General features: G+C 50.4%; 1 protein-coding gene across 5 annotated transcripts in view; it reads right to left on the bottom strand.

Annotated features, from left to right (window-relative positions):
* Positions 1-24,278, bottom strand: part of HORMAD1 (HORMA domain containing 1) — a 227,635-nt gene extending 203,357 nt beyond the window's left edge. For all 5 annotated transcript variants that reach the window (XM_029581603.1, XM_029581602.1, XM_029581600.1 and 2 more), the window contains exons 1-5: positions 24,187-24,278; positions 23,201-23,289; positions 21,909-22,053; positions 6,866-6,929; positions 531-567 (exon numbers count right to left, since the gene is read on the bottom strand). In XM_029581603.1, coding sequence (XP_029437463.1) covers positions 531-567; positions 6,866-6,929; positions 21,909-22,053; positions 23,201-23,233 — 279 coding nt within the window. In that variant the 5' untranslated portion in view covers positions 23,234-23,289; positions 24,187-24,278. The remainder of the gene's footprint in view (positions 1-530; positions 568-6,865; positions 6,930-21,908; positions 22,054-23,200; positions 23,290-24,186) is intronic.
* Between the last annotated feature and the right edge of the window lie 1,007 nt (positions 24,279-25,285).

The raw sequence follows: 25,285 nt of genomic DNA, 5'->3' as shown, positions 1-25,285 counted from the left end.
AAATACAGGTAAATCTAACTTACTGTTCTGGTAAATTTGCTGTCTGTGAATCCCTTGCCAGGATGGATTATTGCTTTTCAAGCCTGCTTGTGATCACGAGTAAAGTCAGAAGCTTTTGTGGCTATTGGGCATTTTTGCCAGACACAAACTGGAAAAAAACTATTAGTCCTTCTGGCCCATAGTGTGATACCATATCTCGAACCAGCCAAGTCCTTTAGCAGAACTATCTGCACAGAACTAGTCGAAGTTTACATTTTCATCAATTAGGAAGGTTTTCCACCAGCAGCCCTACTTCTGGCATTTTTAGTATTTGCTCTTCTTCTTCATCTCTCCTATATGCCATGATCAATTCTAGAAAAATTAGGGGTATTTTGTTTCCTTGTACATTTTGTTTTCTTTTTTTTTGGTGCAGGTTCGGACAGGTCAGACCGGTGTAAGAATTCACAGAAAGGCAATTTAAAGAAACAAAACACATCTTATGAAAAAAAAAGTTATATAAAATGACAATAAAGTCATGTTGGAAGACTTACATATTTTTTCTGCAAAGCATCATAGCATCCTAGCATCCTGTAAAAATCAGCAACTATTGTTTATTTTTCTTTTTTTGGGCAAAATAATTTTTATTGTTTATTTTTCTATTCATTGCAACTGTTTTTTTATGTTCTTGAAAAGAAAATTATTCCTCACCTGCTAATTTTCGTTCCTGTAGTACCAAGGATCAGTCCAGACAGTGGGTTATGTCCCCTGTCCAGCAGATGGAGTCAGAACAAAAGCTCCAGGGGGCGGTCCTATATGACCTCATCCCCTGAGCCTCAATCCTCAGTAACTAGACTTACAAAGCCAAGAAGAGAAGAGATGGAGGGATCAAGAACTGAGCATACACAATAAAACTGCAAAACCAGAACTTTGATTAATTTTAAGGTAACCAAAAAACGGAACTTGCAAACCAAACTGTTCAAGCAGAGAACCCTGGAGCCCCAGGGTAGCTTGAAATAGACAGACAAGTAGAGATAACGAGCAGAGGCCAATCCCAACAACAACCCTCAAAGATATGGAGGGCGTCTGGACTGATCCTTAGTACTACAGGAACGAAAATTAGCAGGTGAGGAATAATTTTCTTTTCCCTGTACGTACCAGGATCAGTCCAGACAGTGGGATGTACCAAAGCTTCCCTACACTGGGTGGGCCGATAAAAGCCCTGCTCGTAGAACACTATCTCCGAAGGACCCCAAAACAGGGGCCCGAACATCCAACCGATAGTGTCTAGAGAAAGTATGAAAAGACTTCCAGGTGGCCGCTCGGCAAATCTCCTGTGTCGAAACAGCAGAGGTTTCTGCCCACGAAGCGGCCTGCGCCCGAAGGGAGTATGCCTTGACCCCCATCGGAGGTTGGCGTCCAACCCCAAGATACGCTGAGGAAATTGCCATTTTCAGCCATCTAGCAATAGTGGCCTTGGACGCCATGTGACCCTTCCTGGGGCCTGACCAGAGTACAAAGAGATGATCCGAGAGATGGAATTCATTGGTGACTGACAGGTATTGCATCAGACATCTCCTGACATCCAGGACCCGGAGGTGTTTGGGCTCCGTCGCCGCGAAAGAGGGAAGTTCCACAGATTGATTTAGGTGAAAAGAAGAGACCACCTTCGGCAGAAAGGAGGGTACCGTTCGCAAGGAAACTCCGCCGTCCGAGAAGCGTAGGAAAGGTTCTCGGCAGGAAAGCGCCTGAAGTTCTGAGATACGGCGGGCTGAGCTAATAGCCACCAGAAAAATTGACTTAAGTGTGAGATCCTTGAGAGTGGCTGCCCACAACGGCTCGAACAGTGCGCCGCCCAGAGCCCGGAGAACTAAGTTAAGACTCCACGACGGACAAGGCGGCCTAGACGGAGGCTTCAGCTGTCTCACCCCTTTGAGAAAACGGAGAATATCCGGATGCGATGAGAGGAGTGAGTCCTTACCGTTGTATAACAAAGCCCCCAACGCCGACACCTGAAGCCTAATGGAGTTGTAGGCTAGACCCATCTCCAGTCCAGCCTGTAGGAAGTCCAAGATCTGGACCACAGAGGCTCTTCCCGGGACAATGGAGCGGGCAATACACCAATCTTCAAAGACCTTCCAGACCCTCACATACGTTACAGAGGTAGACGTCTTTCTGGCGCGTAGCAATGTGGAAATCACCGATTCCGGATAACCTCGATGCCTTAGTTTTCGCCTCTCAAAAGCCAGGCCGCAAGACAAAAGCGATCTGCCTCTTCTAAAAATATGGGGCCCTGTCTGAGAAGTCGAGGCAGGTGACCGAGCCGTAATGGCCCCTCGCGTGCTAGATGCAGAAGATCCGCGTACCAGGGGCGCCGCGGCCACTCCGGAGCTACCAGAACCACCGGCCCTGGATGAGTCTCTATACGCCGGAGCACCTTGCCCACCAGGGGCCATGGAGGGAAGACATACAAGAGGACCTGCCTGGGCCACGGAAGAACCAGGGCATCGACTCCTTCCGTGCCGTGCTCTCGTCTGCGACTGAAGAAGCGAGGAGCTTTTGCGTTTGCCGCTGTGGCCATGAGATCCATGTGGGGTTTCCCCCACCGGCGCTCTATCAGCCCCATTGCGTCCATGGATAGCTCCCATTCTCCAGGATCCAGACGCTGGCGACTTAGGAAGTCCGCTTGCACGTTGTCTACGCCTGCTATGTGAGAAGCCGCTAGTCGAAGCAAGTGGCGCTCTGCCCATTGCATCAGTTGTTCCGCTTCCCACGCGACCAGCCAACTCCTCGTTCCTCCCTGCCGGTTGACGTACGATACTGTAGTTGCATTGTCCGATAGTATTCTGACAGCTTTCCGACGGACTAGCGGCAGGAAACCCTGCAAGGCTAGCCGGACCGCTCTGGTCTCCAGGCGATTGATGGGCCACTTCCTCTGATCCGGCGTCCACGTGCCCTGGATGGAGCTCGCTTGACAGACCGCTCCCCATCCGGTGAGGCTGGCATCCGTGGTGACTACTATCCAGTCCGGTGTCTCTAGGGACACTCCTTTGGCTAAGCTCTGAGGATCTAACCACCAATCCAGACTGAGCCGAGTCGCCGGTGGGATCGGGAGGACCACATGGTAATCCCGTGAGACTGGCTTCCAACGGGACAGCAATGCCTTCTGCAAGGGGCGGAGATGAGCAAAGGCCCACGGGACTAGGTCTATCGTAGAGGCCATGGTCCCCAGTACTTGCAGATAGTCCCAGGCGGTTGGATCCGAGAGAGACATGAAACGCCGCACTTGCGTTCTCAATGCTTGCGCCCGCTCCAGCCGAAGGAACACCTTTCCTTCCCTCGTATCAAAGTGGGTGCCCAGATAGTCCAACGACTGGGAGGGCGTGAGGTGACTCTTGTCGTAGTTGATGATTCATCCTAGCGACTGTAGCAGGGACACGACCCGGTTCACGGCTTGAAATCCCTGGCTTCGAGACTTCGCCCATATGAGCCAATCGTCCAAGTACGGGTGAACCATGATCCCTTCCCGGCGGAGAGCCGCCGCCACCACGACCATTATCTTTGTAAAGACCCGCGGTGCTGTTGCTAGACCAAAGGGTAAAGCCCGGAACTGAAAATGATGTCCCAGAATCTTGAAATCGGAGATATCTTTGGTAATCTGGATGAATCGGGATGTGGAGGTATGCCTCCGTCAAATCCAGAGAGGCGAGGAACTCCCCTTGATGAACCGCCGCCAACACTGATCGGAGCATTTCCATGCGGAAACGAGGGACCCGTAGTGCCTTGTTGATCGACTTGAGGTCCAGTATGAGCCGGAACGTGCCCTCTTTCTTGGGAACCACGAAATAGATGGAGTAATGTCCCCGACCCAACTCGTTGGCGGATACCCGCCTTATTGCTCCCAACGCTATCAGTCGCTGCAGGGTTTGTCGAACAGCCTTCTGCTTTCGAGAGGAGCCGCAAGGAGAGAAAAGGAACCTGTCCCTGGGGACGTGGACAAAATCCAATGCGTAACCATGTCTTAGGATATCCAGGACCCACTGATCCGACGTGATGCAGGCCCACTCCCTGTAAAAAAGAGCTAGCCGGCCTCCCACCCGAGGGGTCGGTTCGTGGGTCATCCTGGCATCATTGAGCTGGTTTCGAGGCAGCGCAGGATCCTGGAGCCTCCTTGCCGGGCCGGCACCCACGAAAGGACCGGTTCCAGCTCTGGGAGCGATATGAAGGGGTCCGTGGAGCTTGCTGCTGCCTATTCGTCCGGGCGCGACGCTAGTTTCGAGAACGGTTCCTGGAAAAACTGAACGACCTAGAGGCACGGGGCCTGTCTTCAGGAAACTTATGTACCGCATTCTCATTCAGGGACTTAATAATTTGGTCCAAGTCCTCCCAGAAGAGGAACTTACCCTTAAAGGGTAAAGAGCCTAGACGTGTCTTGGATGAAGAGTCCGCCGACCAGTTACGTAACCACAGGAGGCGACACGCTGATACAGCCGCTACCATGGACCGAGATAGGACTCGGAGGAGGTCATACAGAGCGTCCGCTCCATAAGCCATTACAGACTCCAACCTGTCTGCCTGTTGAGCCTCGGTGTCCGGGAGATCCTGCGAGGTGAGCAATTGTTGAACCCACCGGAGACCCGCTCTCTGTGCCAGAGCGCTACAGATAGCCGCTCGTACTCTAAGCGCCGAGACCTCGAAGATACGCTTAAGGTAGACTTCTAGCTTCCGGTCCTGTAGGTCCTTTAGAGCCGTACCGCCCGTTACCGGGATGGTCGTACTCTTAGTGACTGCCGAAACCGCCGAGTCCACCGCTGGGACCTTGAGGAGTTCCAGGAAGTCCACCGGGAGAGGATAAAGCTTCTCCATAGCCCTGCTAACCCTGAGAGAAGCTTCCGGCTTGTCCCATTCACCGGAGATCAATTGCAAGAAGCTGGGATGCGTCGGGAAAGCCTTGGCCAGGGGCCTAAATCCCGCTAAGAGAGGGTCTCCCTTTCTTATCTTGGGATCCGAGGGAGTTGGCTCCGGAGGAGGGTCAATGTCCATCTCCTGAAGAATATGCGGAATGAGACCCTCCAACTCCTCAGACTGGAAGATGCGGAGGACCCTGGGATCATCGCCTTCCATTTGAGTCGAGAGTACGGGGTCCTCCCTGGATGTATCCAGAAACGTGTCCCCCTGCGGGAGCACCGGGAGGTCCCGCGGCGGTCCCATGGGAGTCCTGGTCGGGGTCTGGGTTAATCTGATGGGCTGTGCCAGAGAGTCCCCCAAAGGGGTATCTAAACGCGGTAGTTTGGTGGGAGGGGGACCCAGACCCAAACCCATAGCCTGGCTGGAACTTTGGAGGAAGGCCCGGTGCATCAGAACCACGAACTCCGGAGAAAACGCGGGCAATCCCAGGGGGGGGGCCCCTGGGACCTATCCAGCTGGTAGCCTGCCGTCCTTCTGGGCCAGGGGCGGTAAATTCGCCAGTTGCCTCAGTACCAGAACTCCCGTCTCCTCCCCGTCAGAAATGTCAGCGTCTTCTTCTGACAACAAAATGGCTGCCGTTCCCACTGACTGAAAGTAGCGTCCTCTGCCTGGTCTCCTGTGCCTTCCCCCTGCGGCGGACTGACCTCCCCAGCAGGGAGGCAGCTCGAGCACCTGCCCTCAGCTGAAAGGTGGCTTCCTTGACGGCCGCAGGCCGCGCAACTCTGCGCTCGCGGCATGAGGAGAAATTCACCCCCTCACGGAGAGGCAGGAAACGGACGGCGCGGCAAACGGAGGAAAAACCCTGGCGAATCGCATCCTCGACGCTCGAGTCGCCTTCCCCCCCTCCCACCGACCCGAGAGAACCCTGGAGGAAGACCTACCAGCGGTCGGCAGCCCCGGGGAATGCGCTTCGCGGGGCCGCAGGTCGGTGCCGGCTCGACGCACACGGAGGGAGGGGGTCAGAGGAACAAAGTCAGGAGCCCTGACAAGACCTCGAAAAAGCAGCGCAGCCCTCCAGTGCCGGGAACGGCAAGAGGGCGAAGAATAATAATAAGAAATAACCTGTAAGTAAATAAAAAACGTACCCACCACAGAAGAAAAGAGAGGGAAAGAAAGACTCAGACACAGCTAGCCAGCAAGTCCCTCTAACCCCCCGGTTCCAGACACTAATGTGTGAAACCTGAGCTCCTGAAGGAGACTGGTAAATTATCTTCTAATTTTTTTTTTATAAATTCTTGATCCCTCAAAAAAAAAAACAGGAAAGGCCTAAACCCTGAAATCCTGCGCTGGGGACTAGCTAGTCCCCTGCTCACATCTGCTGGAGTCAGAAAATACTGAGGATTGAGGCTCAGGGGATGAGGTCATATAGGACCGCCCCCTGGAGCTTTTGTTCTGACTCCATCTGCTGGACAGGGGACATAACCCACTGTCTGGACTGATCCTGGTACGTACAGGGAAACAAAGGTTAAATAATGACAAGAGGAGAGGTGAAAATCACCACAGGGTCCTCATGAAACTCTCAGCCCTCACTATGATGTCACATAAAGTTGTCCTATGCTATTCTGTGTTGGTGCTTGCAAAATAGAACACGGTTAAGTCAAACTGACTGTTCTTCTTTCTATGAAGTACTCTGTGAACCTGTGATTAAAAATGCATCGTTTATTTTGAAACATTCTATCATATTTTCTTATAGCACTCAATTCATAATAGAGGTGGACTGAAAAATAATAATTTGAAATGATGACTGGACATTCTGGCCACCATCGACTATATGGAGGACTGCACACTAAAACAATCTGCTAAAATTGTTGACAAAATAACCAAGGCCCCTGACTTTACAAATTCCATCTTCTTCAACTAGTGAACAGATTTTGCTATAACTACAGATTGAAATTCTTGTAAGTTTATCTGTCTAACATACCATTTCACAAGCTGGGTAGAGCCAGGACAGCTTTTGTCTTCTCTCAGAATTTTAACGCAAATATCTAAAATAAAAATTGTAATTTTCTAGTAAAAAAAAGGTATAACTCCTGCCTCATTATATATACATTGATTACACTGCGACAAACTGAAGGTTAGATTTGATGGGGGAGCAATTTTCAAAGCCTGAGGAAGTACGGCTTTCCTCAAATACGGGTAAAAGTTTGCATGGCATATTAAAGAGGTGTTCCTGTGGATGTGTTTAGATCAGGGAAGGAAACAGCACGAGTACATTTGATTTTCAAATACACGTGCCCTATTTGTCTGCCCCTTAGTCATCTGCACAAAAGGAAAATTAGTTCTTACCTGCTAATTTTCATTCCTGTAGTACCACAGATCAGTCCAGACTCCTGGGTTTTGCCTCCCTGCCAGCAGATGGAGACAGAGAAAGTTTCACTGACACTGTACATAACCCAGTGTGCCACCAGTAGTCCCTCAATATTGACCTATATCCAAGCCAATATGACAGCAACAACCATAAATTTCTAAACAAACGTCTAAGCAAACTCCCTCCCCTCCAACGAGCCGGAAGAAGGTGAAGTTGCCCAAAAAGACAATGAAAAACTCGCTTCCCAAATTTCACATAAATGATCAGTACTGAAAACCTCCAACAACGCCGCACTATATACAACCCAACAGTATGAGCAGCAGACTCTCCCCACCCAGTAAATGGGCTGGATTGATCTGTATACTACAGGAATGAAAATTAGTAGGTAAGAACCAATTTTCCTCTTCATATTCGTACCCAGATCAGTCCAGACTCCTGGGATGTACCTAAGCTTCCCTTAACTTGGGTGGGACCTGGAGAGTTCTGCTAACAGAACACTCTCACCAAAGAACATTCCTGACATTCAAGCAATAATGCCTATCAAAAGTGTGCAACAACTTCCCAACAGCCGCCCAGCAAATTTCATGCGGAGACATCTGTTGTAACTCAGCCCAGGAAGTTGCCCAAGAATGCGTTGAGTGCACCCCTAAACCCCCCCCAGGTGCGGACGCCCTTTAGAAATGCAAGTCGACTCAATCACTTCCTTCAGCTACCACATAATTATAGCCTTAGTCACCATACTTCCCTTCTTTGGATCACGTCACAGTACAAAGAGGTGATCTAATCTACAAATAGGCGATACGATCTACCTTTAGATACCTCAATAATGCAAGCCTTCCATCTAAGAGCCTAAGTTCCCCTGCGTGAGGCTTAGAGGAATCCAAATCCGGAAAAACTGGAAGCTCCATCTAACTAAGATTGAATGCCGAGACCACCTCAGGCAGAAAAGAAGGCACCATGCATAAACATACTCCCGAATCAGACATCTGTAGGAAGGGAGCTTGACACGATAGCGCCTGGAGCTCTGAAATTCTCCTGGCTGAAAAAATACCCACCAAGAAAACCACTTTTAAGAGTCGTCCTTAACTGTAGCTCTCTTTAGTGGTTCAAACCGAGCCTCCCACAATCATTTATGTATTTATTTATTTAAGAACTTTTCTATACCGGTATTCGTTGGTACATCATATCGGTTTACAGATAACGTAACGTATTACAGAGAACAAGGGTAGGGGAAACAAGGGAACAATAGAGGAACCAAAGAACAAGAGGGGTGAGGAGGGGTAAAATGGAATAAAGGAAAATTAGTTTCTTACCTGATAATTTTCGTTCCTGTAGTACCAAGGATCAGTCCAGGACACCTGGGTTGTGACTCCGCACCAGTAGATGGAGACAGACTAAAACTTGTGGGCGGAGCCATATATGCTCCTGTGCCAGTCACAGCCCCTCAGTCATACGTAATGTCAAAGTAGAAAAATTCCATAAGGTAACCATAGCTAACCAAACAAACTTGCTATTTAAACGGAAAAAAATTCCAACACCCCTACAGGAACCAGGCGCCCCAACCGGGAGAGCGACTAAATAAGGGGTCAGCGTACTGAAACACAACAATGAGCGGACTCTTCGTTACTGCAGCGTAGCACTGCGGGCGGGATCCTGGACTGATCCTTGGTACTACAGGAACGAAAATTATCAGGTAAGAAACTAATTTTCCTTTCCCTGTACGTACCAGGATCAGTCCAGGACACCTGGGATGTACCAGAGCTAAATTACCGAGGGTGGGAAGCAGAGAGTCCCGCTCGGAGCACCTACTTTCCAAAACTCCCGGAATCAGTAGCCTGAACCTCCAACCGGTAATGACTAATGAAGGTATGTAACGACCTCCAGGTAGCCGCCCTGCAAATCACTGGAGGCGACACCTGCGAAGACGCCACCCAAGAAGTCGCTGGAGACCGTGGCGAGTGAGCCCTGAGGCCCCCAGGAATCGGTTTTCCCCACACGAGGTATGCTGAACCAATGGTTTCTTCTAGCCAACGGGCAATCGTCGTGTGAGATGCTGCGGTCCCGTTCTTTGGACCCGAAAAGGAAAACAAATGATCCGCTATCGGAAAGAAATTCGTGACCTCCAGGTAGCGTAGAAGGGATCTTCGCACAGCAAGCCTCTTTAAGTCCCTCGCTTAAGGAACAGAGGAGCTCCCGGCCGCAAAGCGGACAGCTCAACTAACTGATGCCGATGAAAAACGAAACGACCTTAGGTAGAGAGGAAGGGATCATCCGCAAGGATACCCCGAGGCGTATCTCTACAGGAAAGAGCCTGCAACTCTGAGAAGGGCCGCGCCGAGGCAATCGCCACCAGGGATACAGTCTTTAATGCGAAGACCCTAAGAGTTGTACGCTTCAAGGGTCAAACGGTGCCGTGCACAGGGTGGGAAGAACCCAATAAGGTTCCAGGACGGGCAGAGGAAACGCAACGGAGAACGGAAAAGCTTAGCCCCCCCGGAGAAAACGGGAGACATCAGGACCCGCCAGCAACCAAGCGCCACCACTTGGACCCGCAGGAACTGCATGCCAAGCCTTTGGCCAGACCAGCCTGGAGAAAACCAGAAGACCAGATACCGAAACGGCAGTGGGAGCCACACTCCGCTGCACGCACCATTCCCCAAAGACTACCCAGACCCGGCCGTACGCCAAGGACATAGACTGCTTCCTGGACCGCCGCAGCATAGCCACCACCGTGCCAGAGTAACCTTTCCTCTGGAGCCGAGGCCACTCAAAACGCCATGCCGCGAGACAGTAGGGATCCGCATCCTGCAACCAGAGGGGCCCTGACGGAAGGGCCCCCGCGACCCCCTGGAGACGCATGGGAAGCATGGTAGCCGCCCCCGACAAACTGAAAGAGGTCCGCGAACCACGGACGGCGAGGCCATTCCGGAGCCACCATGATCATGTTGAACGGGTGCAATACTATGCGGCGCAGAATCTCGCCGAACATCGGCCACGGAGGAAAGACGTACAGCAGGATATCCGTCAGCCAGGGAAGCACCAATGCGTCGACTGCTTCTGCTCCCCTTTCCCAAAACCGATTGAAAAATCACGGAGCCTTCGCAGTGCAGCCTGCGGCCATCCAGTCCATGTGGGAATACCCCACGTCTTGCCGATGAGGCGAAACGCTTCGTCCGCCAGCTCCCATTCCCCGGGGTCCCGACGATGCCGGCTGAGAAAATCCGCCTGGACGTCGCCGATCCCGGCAGCGTGAGAGACTGCGACGTTGTCGAGATTTATTTCCGACCAAGCCATCAAGAGCCTCGCCTCCTCTGCTACCTGTGGGCTTCTCGTCCCTCCTTGGCGATGGATGTGGGCTTCTCGTCCCTCCTTGGCGAGTGATATAGGCCACTGTGGTTGCGTTGTCCGACAAAACACGAACTGCCCGTCCCCTCAGCAGAGGTAGGACCGATTGCAGCGCCGGACCGCTCTGGTCTCCTGTCGGTTGATAGCCCCTCGGGCTGGAGACGCTGACCATAGGCCTTGAACTGACTGTCCTAGACAGACTGCTCCCCATCCGGAGAGACTGGCATCCGTGGTCACCACTGTCCAGGTGGGCACGAAGAGTGACACTCCAGAGATCAGAAGACTGGAATCGAGCCACCAGGCCAGGCTGGATCTCGCCCGGCCTACGAGTGGAAGTGGACGGTAGAATTCCCCCAAAATCGGCTTCCAGCGGGATAGTAAGGACGACTGTAATGGCCGTAGATCAGTGAACGCCCCGGGGACCAACGCGAGAGTGGAGGCCATAGGACCCAGGACCATCAGGTAATTGCCGACTCGTGGTAGGCGTAGCGACAGCAAGCGCCTCACTCGAGACTGCAGTCCGCACCTTCGGTCCTGCGAGAGGAACACGCAGCACCGTGTCGTCGAAGGTATTCCAAGGTCTGCGTGGGTACCACTTGACTCTTGTTGAAAATGACTATCCAGCCTAGAGACTGCAAGAGTTGTAGGCCCCTGGCCACCGCCAGCCGACACTGATTCTCGGACCTCGCCCGAATCAACCAATCGTCCAGGTAAGGATGAACCAGCACCCTCCCGGCGTCGCTGCGCCGCAACCACGACCATTACCATCGTGAACGTACGAGGCGCCGTTGCCAGCCCCAAGCGGGAGAGCCCTGAATTGATAAAACCGTCATAGGACGCAGAACCTTAGGGATCGCTGAAACGACAGTTGAATGCCTACGTGAAGGTACGCCTCCATGAGATCTAGTGAGGCCAGGAACTCTCCTGTACGCCCCGAGGCGATCCCCAACCAAATAAACTCCATTTTGAAGTGAGGTACACGCCGGCTTCCGTTCACCCCTTTTAGATCCAGGATTGGTCTAGAAGAGCAGTCTTTCTTTGGAACAATAAAATAAATGGAGTAACGCCCCTTGCCGTGCTGACTGATTGGAACGGGGAAAAATGGCTCCCACACTTTCCAAGCGCCGGATGGTGTCTAGCAATGCTGCCTTCTGTTCGGGAGCCTTGCACGGCGAGACCAGGAATTTGAGTGCTGGGGAACGAACAACTCTAATGCGTAGCCGTGCGTTATCACATTGAGGACCCCTTGGCCCGAAGTTATACTGGCCCATTCCTCGACAAACAAGGGTAACCGCGCCCCTACCTTGGAAACGACGTGCTGGGGCTGAGGTGAGGGATGGGCCGGCCGCGTATCACAGTGAAGACTTGGGCTCCTCCCTGTCTACCGAAGCGTGTACTCCGAAAAGACTGCTGCCACTGAGGGATTCGGGAGGAAGGTGACCTATAGGAAGGACCTGTAGACCTTTGAGCACGCGAATTCCTGGGCCCTTGGAAACGGGATCTGGCCGAAAAAGAGGAGCGCGCCCTGAAAATTTGTCCTCGGGCAGCCGCTTTGGACGAACCATCTGCAGCTCAGTTACGTAGCCATAGCAGGCGACGCACCGATACAGCCTCCACCCCGGACTTAGTGGATGTACGCCGCAACCCGTGGAGAGCATCTGCCCCATACGCAATTGCTGCCTCCACCTATCTGCCTGTGATGCCTCTGCCGCCGACAGACCTGGGTTCGACTGAAAAACTTGGGCCCAGCGCAGGCTCGCGCGTATAGCGAAGTTGGTACAGATGGCAGCCCGCAACCCAGGACAGACACCTCCAAACTCTTCTTGAGTTGCACTTCCCGCTTCCTATCCTGTATATCCCGGAGAGCCATGGCTCCTGTAACCGGAATGGTCGACCTCTTCGTCACCACAGAGACTGCGGAATCCACCTTCGGCAGTCGAAGGAGTTCCAGCGCACATTCGGGTAGCGGGTAAATCTTGTCCATGGCCTTACTGACCTGCAAGCGTAACTCCGGCGTATCCCATTCACCGAACAGGATATCTGTCGATGAAAAGTGAAAAGGAAAAGCTACTGCCGGCCCCAAGAGACCTAAGAGCACCGGATCCATGTTTGCCTCTGGACGGGCCACCACAGGCGGAGCCTCTAATGCCAGTTCCTGAAGAATTGCTGGAATTAGCGGGGACATTGCCTCCCTGTGAAAAAGCCGCACCACTTTGGGGACCTCCCCTTCCACGGCTAGTGTCCCTTTGCCCGCGCTGGGCTGGACGGGACCGTCCGCAGCCGCCTCCTCGGCCCCCATCAGAGGCTCCTCTGGAGACTCTGAGTGAACTGGAGATGAAGATTCCTTCTCCGACTTCTGAGGTACGCCACGCGGCGGATGCGTCCACCGCGAGGGCTCCCGAGAGCCCTCCGCAACAGCCATAGTGTTCTTCTTCCTTGGAGCAGACCTACGGGTGGCCCTCCCCCGCGACGCCCCTCCGGCTGCGCGTACTATGCTTACAATTGAAAAGAAAAGAATCCTGCGCCACAAAATCAAGAACCCGAATCTGAAGAAGCCTCCGCGGTAGCCACCGGGGAACGAGGCCCCCCCGTGGGGACCCCCCCCCGCCGGACCCAGCTACGGAAAAAGCGCGGGGGGCAGAGCTGAATCTCCTGCTGTGAACCGAGCAACTTCGCGGCTGGGAATTAAAATGGCCGCCGCACTCGTACAGAACGGGAAATAAAACAAAAACCTTGGGGCCTATCAGCCGAGCCCCCCCCCCCCCCCCCCGCGCGGCGGCGGCGGCGATCGCGCGGTTCAGGACCGGACCCCCGGAGGCGATCCGGGCACTCCTCCTCCGCCCGTGAGACAGGAGCTGCAGAGACCTTGCCGCGATAAGCATGCGCGAGCCGAGCCGCAGGCCGACCCTCACGGCAGGCCGGCGATCGCGGCGAAAAACGGGCGGGAAACGCAGCGAAACAAAAAAATTTCAAAGTCGGCGACCTCCCTCCTGCTACCGGCGCCCCCCCCCCCCGAAACGGAGTGGAGACGCGAGGAAACGGAGAGCCGGCACAACAAAAACAAAAACCCTTTTTTTTTTTTTTTTTTTTTTTACACAGCTTGCAGCTGTCCTTGGTTCTGGAGCCCTTTTCCTGCAGGGGTGAGTGAACCGGGCTCCCCGGTGTCACCCCTGACGCTGCCACTAGCTCAGCCGGGTCCTCGACCCTGGCAGCGGCCTCAACCGGGGGAGGGTAGTCCCCTCAGGACCTCTCAACCCCCCTGGGAGGCAGGGCACCCAACTAAGAATTAAAAACAAAACCCAATTTAGTATACAAACCATTAGGCCTAACAAAACTAACCCAAAAAACCAAACCTGACTAACCACCAGAATCAGGTCAGGCAGGGCTGTGACTGGACCTGCACCATCTACTGGAGACAGAGTAAGACTGAGGGGCTGTGACTGGCACAGGAGCATATATGGCTCCGCCCACAAGTTTTAGTCTGTCTCCATCTACTGGCGCGGAGTCACAACCCAGGTGTCCTGGACTGATCCTGGTACGTATAGGGAATAGGAGAAACTAATATGAACGAGGAAGCTAGAGGAAGGTAACATGGGAAAAAGGGTACTAAAATACACAGGGGAAGAGGATTCAGACAAAAAGTGGCGTAACTAATAAATAACAGCTAGATGGTACAGGGGTAACAAGGCATAGGAAATACTGAAAAACGGGGCAAAAATATACTGAGATTCAAGGGGAATAAAGTACAGGACTAAAAATGGATAATATAAAATAAGGTATAATATAAAATAATATAAATCATGTAAGGACTAGATTCAGATTCCAAGACGGGCAAATGTTCTGCACCTGAGGATGCAAATCCTTAGCTCCCTGAAAGAACCGTATAACATCTGGATGCAGAGGATACTCTTGCACCTTATCCTGGAGATAACCCAATGTCGCTATCTGGACTTTCAGAGAGCTAAAGGCCAGTCCCTTAACCAGAAGCTTTCTGTAGAAAAGCCAAAATATGAGACACTGTAGCCTAAACAGGCCGAGGCTGCACTCCATCAACAGCAGACTAGGACTCGAAGATCCTCCAAATTCACACATACATCAAGTATGTAGAAGGTCGCCTAGCCTACAATAAGGTGCAAACAACTGCTTCAGCATATTCCCTCCATCTCAGTCATCTCCTCTCAGAAGCGAAACCGCGAGACAGACGTGAGCCGCCTGAGCCGAAAATATTGGGCCCTGGTGGAAAAGAGAGTCAATGATGTCCGAACCTCAGGGGCCCATCTATGGCCATATTGATCAAATCTGCGAAGCATGGTCAATGTGGCACTCTGGAGCTACCAGAATCAGGGTACCTGGATATTTCTCTCTCTCATAATCCCTTGTCCACCAGAGGCCATGAAAGGAAGACAAAAAAGAATCCCTCGAGTACATGGCAGCACCAGAGCTCCGATACCTTCCGTATCGTGTTCTGTTCAGCGGCTGTAAAATTGCAATGCCTTGGTGTTCTCTTTGGTCGGGATATCCCCATCTTCCATGAATGAGAACACTGCTGCCTCTGACAAATTGTAGAAACAAATATTTTAGAAATTTCCAACTTTCAAACGCAATTTCCAACTTTCAATAATATGAACTTAACTTTGTTGTACAGTGAAGAAACGCCATGTTCTTCATGCAAGGCTAGTATGGAGAGAAGCCCGACACTGGATCCGTGTTTTGGCTTGTGCCTTCATTGGGGGCCGAAAAGGAAAATTAGTTTCTTACCTGATAATTTTCGTTCCTGTAGTACCAAGGATCAGTCCAGGACACCTGGGTTGTGACTCCGCACCAGCAGATGGAGACAGACTAAAACTTGTGGGCGGAGCCATATATGCCCCTGTGCCAGTCACAGCCCCTCAGTCATACGTAATGTCAAAGTAGAAAACACAACCAGAGAACTAAAACCAAAACTAGCTATAAACCGCTAATAGAACGGGGAAAGAAACACCCCTTCAGGAAACGTACTCTCCCACCGAGAGAGCGAAACAAGCGGACAAGATTAACCCAGAATAGTGAGCGGACTCTCCGTTACTTCAGCGTAGCACTGCGGGCGGGATCCTGGACTGATCCTTGGTACTACAGGAACGAAAATTATCAGGTAAGAAACTAATTTTCCTTTCCCTGTACGTACCAGGATCAGTCCAGGACACCTGGGATGTACCAGAGCCAACTTACCGAGGGTGGGAAGCAGAGAGTCCCGCTCGGAGTACCCTCTCTCCAAATCTCCCGGAATCGGTAGCCCGGACATCCAACCGGTAATACCGGATAAAGGTATGCAACGACTTCCAGGTAGCCGCCCTGCAAATCTCTTGAGGCTACACCTGAGAAGCTTCCGCCCAAGACGCAGCTGGAGAGCGAGTCGAGGGAGCCCGAAGACCCACGGGAAGTGGTTTACCCCCGCACCAAGTACGCCGAACCAATGGCCTCCTTGAGCCAACGGGCAATCGTCGTGCGGGACGCTGCAACTCCTTTCTTTGGACCAGAAAACAAAACAAACAGATGATCTGTGACCCGAAATCGATAAGTGACCTCCAGACAGCGAAGGAGGGATCTCCGCACGTCAAACATCCGTAACTCCCACGCTTCTGGATCAGAGGGCACCCCGACCGCGAAAGCGGACAGCTCAACCGATTGAAAAACATGGAAGGCCGACACCCCTTTCGGCAGGAAGGAAGGAACCGTCCGCAATGGAAGGCCGACACCCCTTTCGGCAGGAAGGAAGGAACCGTCCGCAAATAAACTCCGGAATCGGAAATACGCAAGAAGGGTTCCCTACAGGACAAAGCCTGTAACTCCGAAACACGCCGTGCCGAAGCAATCGCCACCAAGAACACCGTCTTTAACATGAGAAACTGAATATTTAAGCGGTTCAAGGGTTCAAACAGCGCCGCGCATAAAGCGGAGAGAACCGAATGGAGGATCCAAGCCGGACAGGGGAGACGCAATGGAGGACGAAGGTGCTTAGCTCCCCGAAGGAAACGGGAGATATCCGGGTGAAGAGCCAGGAAAGTACCACGGACCTTACCTCGCAAACAACCAATCGCCGCCACTTGGACCCGTAGAGAACTGCAAGCCAGACCTTTGGCAAGACCTGCCTGGAGGAACGCCAGAATGTCGGAGACAGAAGCAGCAGTAGGGACCACCCCACGCTGCACGCACCATTCCTCAAAATCCACCCAGACACGGACATAAGCCAGGGACGTCGCCTGTTTCCTGGAACGTAGCAACGTGGCTACCACCGCATCTGAGTAACCTTTTCTCTTCAGCCGATTCCTCGCAAAACCATGCCGCGAGACAGAAGTGATCCGCATTCTCCAAACAGACGGGGCCCCGATGGAGTAGACCCGCCATTCCCTGGAGCTGAAGGGGTGCCGCCACTGTGAGCTGGACGAAGTCTGCGAACCATGGCCGGCGCGGCCACTCCGGTGCCACCAGGATCACGTTGGCTGGGTGCAACTCTATGCGCCGCAGAATCTTGCCAATCATCGGCCACGGGGGAACCACGTACAGCAGAACATCCGTCGGCCCGGGGAGCGCCAACGCATCGACGCCTTCTGCCCCCCTTTCTCGACTTCAACTGAAACATCGCGGAGCCTTCGCGTTGTGCCACGTGTCCATCAGATCCATGTGGGGCACTCCCTATGTTTCGCAAATGAGAAGAAACGCTTCGTCCGCCAGCTCCCACTCTCCGGGATCCAGGCGATGCCAGCTGAGAAAAAAATCCGCCTGAACGTTGTCGACTCCTGCACTGTGAGAGGCTGCTATGTTGCTGAGATGTAGCCCTGACCAGGCCATCAAGCGCTGAGCCTCCTCCGCCACCTGTGGGCTCCTTGTCCCGCCCTGGTGGTTGATGTAGGCCACGGTGGTCGCGTTGTCCGACAACACTCGGACCGCCCTTCCCCGCACTACCGGTAGGAAGGCTTGCAGAGCCAGACGGACCGCTCTGGTCTCTAGTCTGTTGATAGACCACTGGGCTAGCGACACTGACCATAGGCCTTGGACCGAGGTCCCTAGGCAGACCGCTCCCCCACTGGAGAGACTGGCCTCCGCGGTCACCACCGTCCCATTGGGCACCAGAAGAGACATTCCAGAGGACAGATGACTGGAATCCAGCCACCAGAGCAGGCTGGACCTCGCAAGTCCCCCTAGTGGAAGCGGTAAATGGAACTCCTCTGAAACCGGCGCCCAGCAAGATAGTAAAGACGACGGTAAAGGCCGCAGATGAGGGAACGCCCAGGAAACCAGCGCAAGTGTGGAAGCCATAGAGCCCAGGACCGTAAGGCAGTCGCAGACCCGCGGCCGGCGGAGAGACAAGAAGCGCCTTACTTGAGCTGGCAGCTCTTATCTCCGTTCATGTGACAGGAACACCAAGCCCTGCGACGTGTCGACAACGGCTCCCAGATATTCCAAGGTCTGCGAGGGTGTCCGAAGACTCTTGTTGAAGTTGACCACCCATCCTAGGGACTGCCAAGGTGTAGGACCCTGGCCAACTGACAACCGACATTGATCCTCGGGCTTCGCCCGAATCCAATCGTCCAGGGAAGGATGGACCAGGAGACCTTACTGGCACAGCCGGCTGTGACTGGACCTGCACCATCTACTGGAGACAGAGTAAGACTGAGGGGCTGTGACTGGCACAGGGGCATATATGGCTCCGCCCACAAGTTTTAGTCTGTCTCCATCTACTGGTGCGGAGTCACAACCCAGGTGTCCTGGACTGATCCTGGTACGTACAGGGAATAGATGTTCAAGGCGGCTTAGGGTGCCGGCGTCTGCCGGTAATGCGTTTCTTCAGCATTACCGGCTGAAGAAACGCATTACCAGCAGACGCCGGCACCCTACTAAACTTTAGTGACCAGCCCAGAACACACCATATAAAAGGGATACTTCCCTGTTCCACTGGGCTTGCAGTGCAGAATTGCCAGCAGGTTCCACCGCTGTCTTGTAGAGGATGAGGATCTGGACCACCAGATGACCACCCCACAGACCTCCGGACCGAGCTATCAGAAGGGTCACCAACCCCCTGGTGGCTCCCCTGGTTTGAGGTGAATGAGCAGAACCTCACAAATCCTCAAACCAGAACCTCACAAATCCCTGGGATTGTCTTTTAATCTTTTTTTTTTTTCTCTCCAGGCTGCAGGTTTTACACTATCTACCATCTGCTAGAGCAGGGGTCGGGAACCCATGGCTCGCGAGCCAGATATGGCTCTTTTGAGGGCTGCATCTGGCTCGCAGACACGTGTCGCCATACTTCGCGGTTCCCCGCTGACCCAGCTGCTCCCCGGTCCTCCGCCGCCCGGGCTTAAAATGCTGTCAGCCCGGGCGGAACGCGGCAGGACAGCTGGAGTCAGCGGCACCGGCGTGCTCTCTTCTCCTCTCCCCCCCCGCGGCCCGGAAGAGGAAGTGGAGAGCATCGGGTGCCTGCGCGGGAAGAAGAGACCACACTAGCGTGGTCTCTTCTTCCGCGCAGGCACCCGATGCTCACCACTTCCTCTTCCGGGCCGCGGGGGGGAGGAGAAGAGAGCACGCCGACTGGAGTCATCCGGGTGCCTGCGCGGGAGTCATCGGGTGTCAGCCGGGTGCCAGCGCTGGAGTCATCGGGTGCCTGCGCGGGTCTTCCCGCGCAGGCACCCGATGCTCTCCACTTCCTCTTCCGGGCCGCGGGAAGAAGAGAGCACGCCGGTGCTCTCTTTTTCCCGCGGCCCGGAAGAGGAAGTGGAGAGCATCGGGTGCCTGCGCGGGAAGAAGACTGCAGCGCGGCTCGGAGGAAAATGAAAATCTTCAACCGCGGCCGATGGGACTCCGCCTTCGCCTCCGCGAGGGCTGAAAATGAAGGAGGTTAGCGTTGGGAGGTGGCTGCTGCTGCCGCCGCGAGTTCCCGGGGGGGGGAGAGAGAGTGAATGAGCGAGCAAGCATGTGTGTTTGAGATCCTGTGTGTGTGAGTGAGAGATTGCATGTATGTGAATGATTGAGAGCCTGTGTATGTGAAAGAGAGTATGTCTGTGATTGAGATCCTGCCTGTGAGAGAGAGAGCATGAATGTAAGTTTACCATTGGGAACCTGCATGTGTAAGTTTGTAATTGAAAACCTGTTTGTGTGAAAGAGTATGTGTGTATGATTGAGATCCTTTGTGTGTGAGAGAGATCATGTGTATGTATGATTAAGAGCCTGTGTGTATAAGTAAGAGAGAGATCATGTGTGTCTGTGTCTGATTGACAGCTGATTTAGGTGATGGAGCATGTGAGTATGTGATTGAGAGCCTGTGTTTAAATGAGAGAGAGAGACCATGTGTGTCTGTGTGTGATTGAGAGCTGATTTAGGTGAGGGAGCATGTGAGTATGTGATTGAGAGCCTGTGTTTAAATGAGAGAGAGAGAGACCATGTGTGTATGTGTGTGATTGAGAGCTGATTTAGGTGAGGGAGCATGTGAGTATGTGATTGAGAGCCTGTGTGTAAATGAGAGAAAGAGAGGACATGTTTGTAAGCATGTGAATGAGAGTCTGTGTGTGAGAGAAAAAGACAGCATGTATTTATGTGATTGAAAGCCTGTGTGTGTGTAAGCGTGAAAAGATAGACAGCATGTGTGTAAATGTGTAATTAAGAGCCTATATAAGTGAGAGAGAAAAAACATTTGTATATGTGAGTGACTGAGAGCATGTGTGTATAGGTGTGTCATTGAGAGCCAGTGTGAGAGAGAGCGCTGGTATGTGACTGAGAGAGGAGAAAGTTCCAAGCAAACCACCCCACCTCCTGCTAATTCAAAACAATCTCAGGACACCTGGATATCAAACGTTCCCAGGTATGCAGAGCAAAAAAATTTTTGTATCCTTATTATTTTTCATTACTGGATCTTTGTGTCTGCTATTTTGAAATATTTTGTTGGTATCTGGAAATGTTTTATATGAGTTTTTAATTATTGGATATTCCACTCATCAGCTGTTTCGAAATATGTTCTTTTTGTTAGTACAGTTTTACTGCTGATGATTTTATATTTCTTGATTTGTTTTATAAGGATGGGTGATGTTTCTTTTTTCCTTTGTTACACTGCATACAGAGACTCTGGCTTGTTGCAGTTTCCAATTCAGTTTTTGTCTGCATGCTTCTTGTTATGCGTTTTGGTCTCTTTATTCTATGTTAGGTGAGGGACAGCACGTGATTCAGGTGAGGTTTTCTGCTGGCGTGTAGTTTCTGTGTAGGACTCTATAGCAGCCTGACTTGGTCCGTTTTCCTAATAGGAGATGTATTGGTGTCTTAAGGCCTGGTGTAATATTTTCAGAGACTTATTGTACTTTAAAAGTGTGATCTTACATAAAATGCACACATTTACTTGTATTTAGTTTTAAACATATTGTATGGCTCTCATGGAATTACATTTTAAAATATGTGGCGTTTATGGCTCTCTCAGCCAAAAAGGTTCCTGACCCCTGTGCTAGAGATAGAGAAATACTGACAGACTGTGGATGGCACACTGGGTTATGTACAGTGTCAGTGAAACTTTGACTCCACCTGCTGGCAGGTAGGCAAAACCCAGGAGTCTGGACTGATCTGAGTATGTACAGGGAAGAGCAATTTAGAAACATGACAGAAAAAAACTAACACCTATTTAATCTGCCCATCACACCAACTATTCAGCTCTACAATCCCTACCACTCCCTCAGACATCCTCTGTGTATAGTCTATGCCTTCTTGAAGGCAGATGCTTTCCTTGTCTCCACCACAAGTTCTTGGGCACAATTTTTGCCAAAAAAATTAGCCAAGAAAATCCTTTTCTAAGTAATGGCACATGACTCTTTGAGGTCAATATTCAAAGTGCGTTCAGTGTTATTTAACTGGATAAGTGTAACTTATGCGGCTAAGTAGCAGCCACTGAATATAAATCTAAGTTCAGCGGATGCCGCTTAGCCACTTATAAAGGTAAAAGGTTAGCCGCATAACCTGCAGGCATATAATGGGCAGATCGAGTTAGCCATATAAGTTATGTGGCTAACTATCAATATTCCTGCCATAGAGCAGGTCTAAACTTAGCCAGTTATAACTTATATGGCTAAGTGCAGATATATATATGCTTTTATTCATCGGCTTAGCCATGCCACTGAATATGCTTTGAAACTTAGCTGAATAAGTTATATTCAGCTAAGTTACTTAAACAGCTTTGAATATTGACCCCATTAAGACTTACAAAATCCATCAAAAACAACTGAATAAATTTTAGAGAACGGGAAAAGAGAACATAACAAACCAGACAGAATAAGCAGGAAAACAAAAACACCTAAGTTACCATCTAAATATCTTGTTCCATAGGCACATTCTGGAAAGAGTCCTCTGAGGTACGTAATGCAGGATACTGAAATGGCTAAGAGTCTTTTCACAAGAACCAAAGACTGCTGTTCTGTGGACACTCGATTAGGAAATGTCACCGCACTCTGCAATATAAGACAACCAAGTAAATTTTCTCCTCTCCACAAAGAATAGAGTTCATGGTATCAAATAAAAGAAAAAACGCTACGCTTGATGAGGTTGACAGCAGTCATAAAATTTTGCCACTTATAGAAACATAGAAACATAGAAATGACGGCAGAAGAAGACCAAACGGCCCATCCAGTCTGCCCAGCAAGCTTCACATTTTTTTCTCATACTTATCTGTTTCTCTTAGCTCTTTGGTTCTATTTCCCTTCCACCCCCACCATTAATGTAGAGAGCAGTGATGGAGCTGCAACCAAGTGAAATATCAAGCTTCAAAATACAGAGATCACTTTTGCACATTTGGGTCAATTTTCAAATAGCCACTGTAGTTGCAAAGTAGGTGGATCCCAGATCATTATGAATAAGTTAAATAACAGTGTCCCAGCACAGATCCCTGGGGCAATCAGTTTTAGCGCCAATACTGATTTTGCTTTGAAAACTTGAGTAAAGTACACACACTCAAAGCAGCATTGTACTTTACAACTATGTGAGTTATATAGAAATTGTTCCATAGTTACTAAGTAGATATGTTCCAGGTGACTCTTATGATCTAACTCAAACCTTAGTTATTGCCTGTACATAGGATGTTTGGCCAGGTTAATCAACCAATTTGGCCACTGGCAGTAAGCCCTGATATGTGGCTAGGTAAAAGTTTTCAATTGGTATTATGTTCCTCTGAGTTTATAATCCTCCAAGACAAAGAATGTGCATAAGAACACAGCTAACAGTTATAAGAGATCTTACATTGAAGGTTCCCTTCTTACAGACCTGCTGAAGAGGGTAGTTTCTTTCAATGTTTCCACTCACTTTTTTTTCTGTTACTATTTCTGTGGCTTGGACAGCGGCTTGTGAGCTCACTGTAGCAATCCATTTTATTTTTGTGAACAACTGTCACTAAATCTAGCCACAGTTGGGTCATTTTTGCCTGTTTTAACACACACACCTTGCATGATACACTGCACCCTTACCTGAAGGTAATATTTAGACTTGTTCAGCCTTAAGGTTGCGTTACCCTTAGGTTGTGTCATACCAAGCACATCTACAAACATGATGTAAATTGACAGCATACTGACGGAAGTTAAATCCTGTGACTACACTGTAACATACCGTAGCTTTCCTTTGCATCTGGGCAGTCGCCATGTTATTAAAGTTGACTTCAGTTTAATCAGAAAAAACATATAGTTTTGTATTGTATCCTAGGTTGTGAAACAAATAAGAGTTAAATTATTTTAAACAGATGTTCAAAAATATTACATAGTAAGAATATTTACTGAGATTTAATTGTTCCTTCAGTGGCAATGGTGGTCAAATAGAATAATCAATAGCTGCCCTCTATAATATGTATTTATTTATTTATATTCCACTTTTTTTACACATATGATTTTCACAGGGTAATGATCAAATGTTTTTAACAGATTAGCTGAATTTTATTTAAAACCTAATTGTACCCGTTTCACATGCACATTGTAGATGGCCAGCAGTTTATGAATCCAGGATTTCCCCTGACAGAGAGATCAGCCCCAGTCCCTCTCCTTTAACCAGCTTTCCCCCACCTTCACCGGCATCCATGGTCAGAGATGACCAAGTCACCCTAACAGGTCAAATTTTCCACTCCATTTCCATTTATCGGACTTCTATTCTGCACTTCCCCAGGTGCTGGTCCTAGGGTTTCCACGGGTAAAAGGGACTACAAATACCATAATGCACTGAGGTGTAAAGTTTAAAAAAAAACAAAAAACAGAACTGGCTCAAAATGTCCCTTCTGGAACTGGGTGGGGGGTATAACCAGATCCGGCCCGACCTGTCCCCATTAACCTACCCCAGGCAGTTACCACCCTCTCTCCTTCTCTTGATTTTGGGGCGAGGAAAGTAACAACAACTTTAAAATTTCGTCTTCCACCCCCGTCAAGCTTAGGGCTGGATCCCCGAGAGCGTTGGTGGAAGGAAGGGAAACCGTTTATTAATGTTATCTTCACCTCATATTCCCGCCCTAGTGACGCCTTTCTCTTTTGCTCGCAATTTATACTTCTCCCCTCCCCCCCCCCCAAGCAGATTTTATTTTTTTTATTTTTACGTGACACTTGCACATTCACCAGTAAATAGAAGCGGCTGCAACCTCTTCTCCGTCCTCCCCTGCGGCCAGTGCGTAAAGCCCGAGTTGGGGGTGGGGGGTAGAGAAGAGGCGGTAAAAGGTAAACCGTCGCCCGCCCGATTTTTCCCGCTCTTTATTCCCCACATTGTGCTGGACGAGCTGCGCATGCGCTTCAGGGGCGCCATGACATAACGAGGGGGCGGGGCTGAGGAGGCTGTAGCGCTTTCCTTTTTGCGGCTGGCCCCTGGCTTTAATATTTGTAGCCAGTCTTTGTCTCGTTATTTTAAATCTTTTCAGCCACTGCATGTTCCTAGGATCTCCTGAGGGGACGGGGAGTGGGTTTGGTTTTTTTTTTTTTTTACTTTTAACGCCTTCCATTTTTTTCTGTGAGCTCCTGAGAGGTCTGAGTTCTGGGGCATTATTACTGTCTGTCTTCATATTCTAGTCTGCCTCTTGAGCCGTTCTACAAACAATGCCCAAGCTGTTAATCTAAAGGAAAGAACGTTATAGAACAACAGGCTCTGCTATAAAGCGCAGGGGCAAGTAGACAGAGGTGTAGCAACAACTTATTTCCTCAGCCAAAGGATGGTGAAAGCATGGAGCAGCCTCTTAATGGGGACAAAACCAGTAACGAATTCAAGAAAGCCTGGGCTAAACATACGCCAATGCAACAGGAAAGGGCCTGCCATTGCAAGGGCCTGCTGGTGGTGGTTTTTTGTAAAACATTCTATAAAAAAGTTATCTTAAAATACCTACGGAAATGCTGACATTAAATAATTGCCAAAAAAAAATGGACCTTCATAAAGATGGAAAGTGTGCTCTCACTGCAACACATTTGCTATACACTTATCTCCGCTACATTTTAATCATTGGTTCGCATAGCAATGTGTTCTTTATTCACTTATAATCTTTTTCATGCAAATAAAATGTAGAAATAAATAATGTTCCCCACAATGGAACCTGTCACAACTTCTACAAAATTTAAAGCTTGAAAAATTCACTCCAAACCTCAAAGCATTAGTGAATTTGTAATCTCCAAAAACTCAAGGGCTTTGATGAAGCACTATAACTTAGCTTTATTGTTTTTGGGGTTTTTTTAA

The sequence above is a fragment of the Rhinatrema bivittatum genome, chromosome 16, assembly GCF_901001135.1.
Source record: "Rhinatrema bivittatum chromosome 16, aRhiBiv1.1, whole genome shotgun sequence".
Lineage (NCBI taxonomy): Eukaryota > Metazoa > Chordata > Amphibia > Gymnophiona > Rhinatrematidae > Rhinatrema > Rhinatrema bivittatum.
This window is presented reverse-complemented; position numbering and strand designations above follow the sequence as displayed.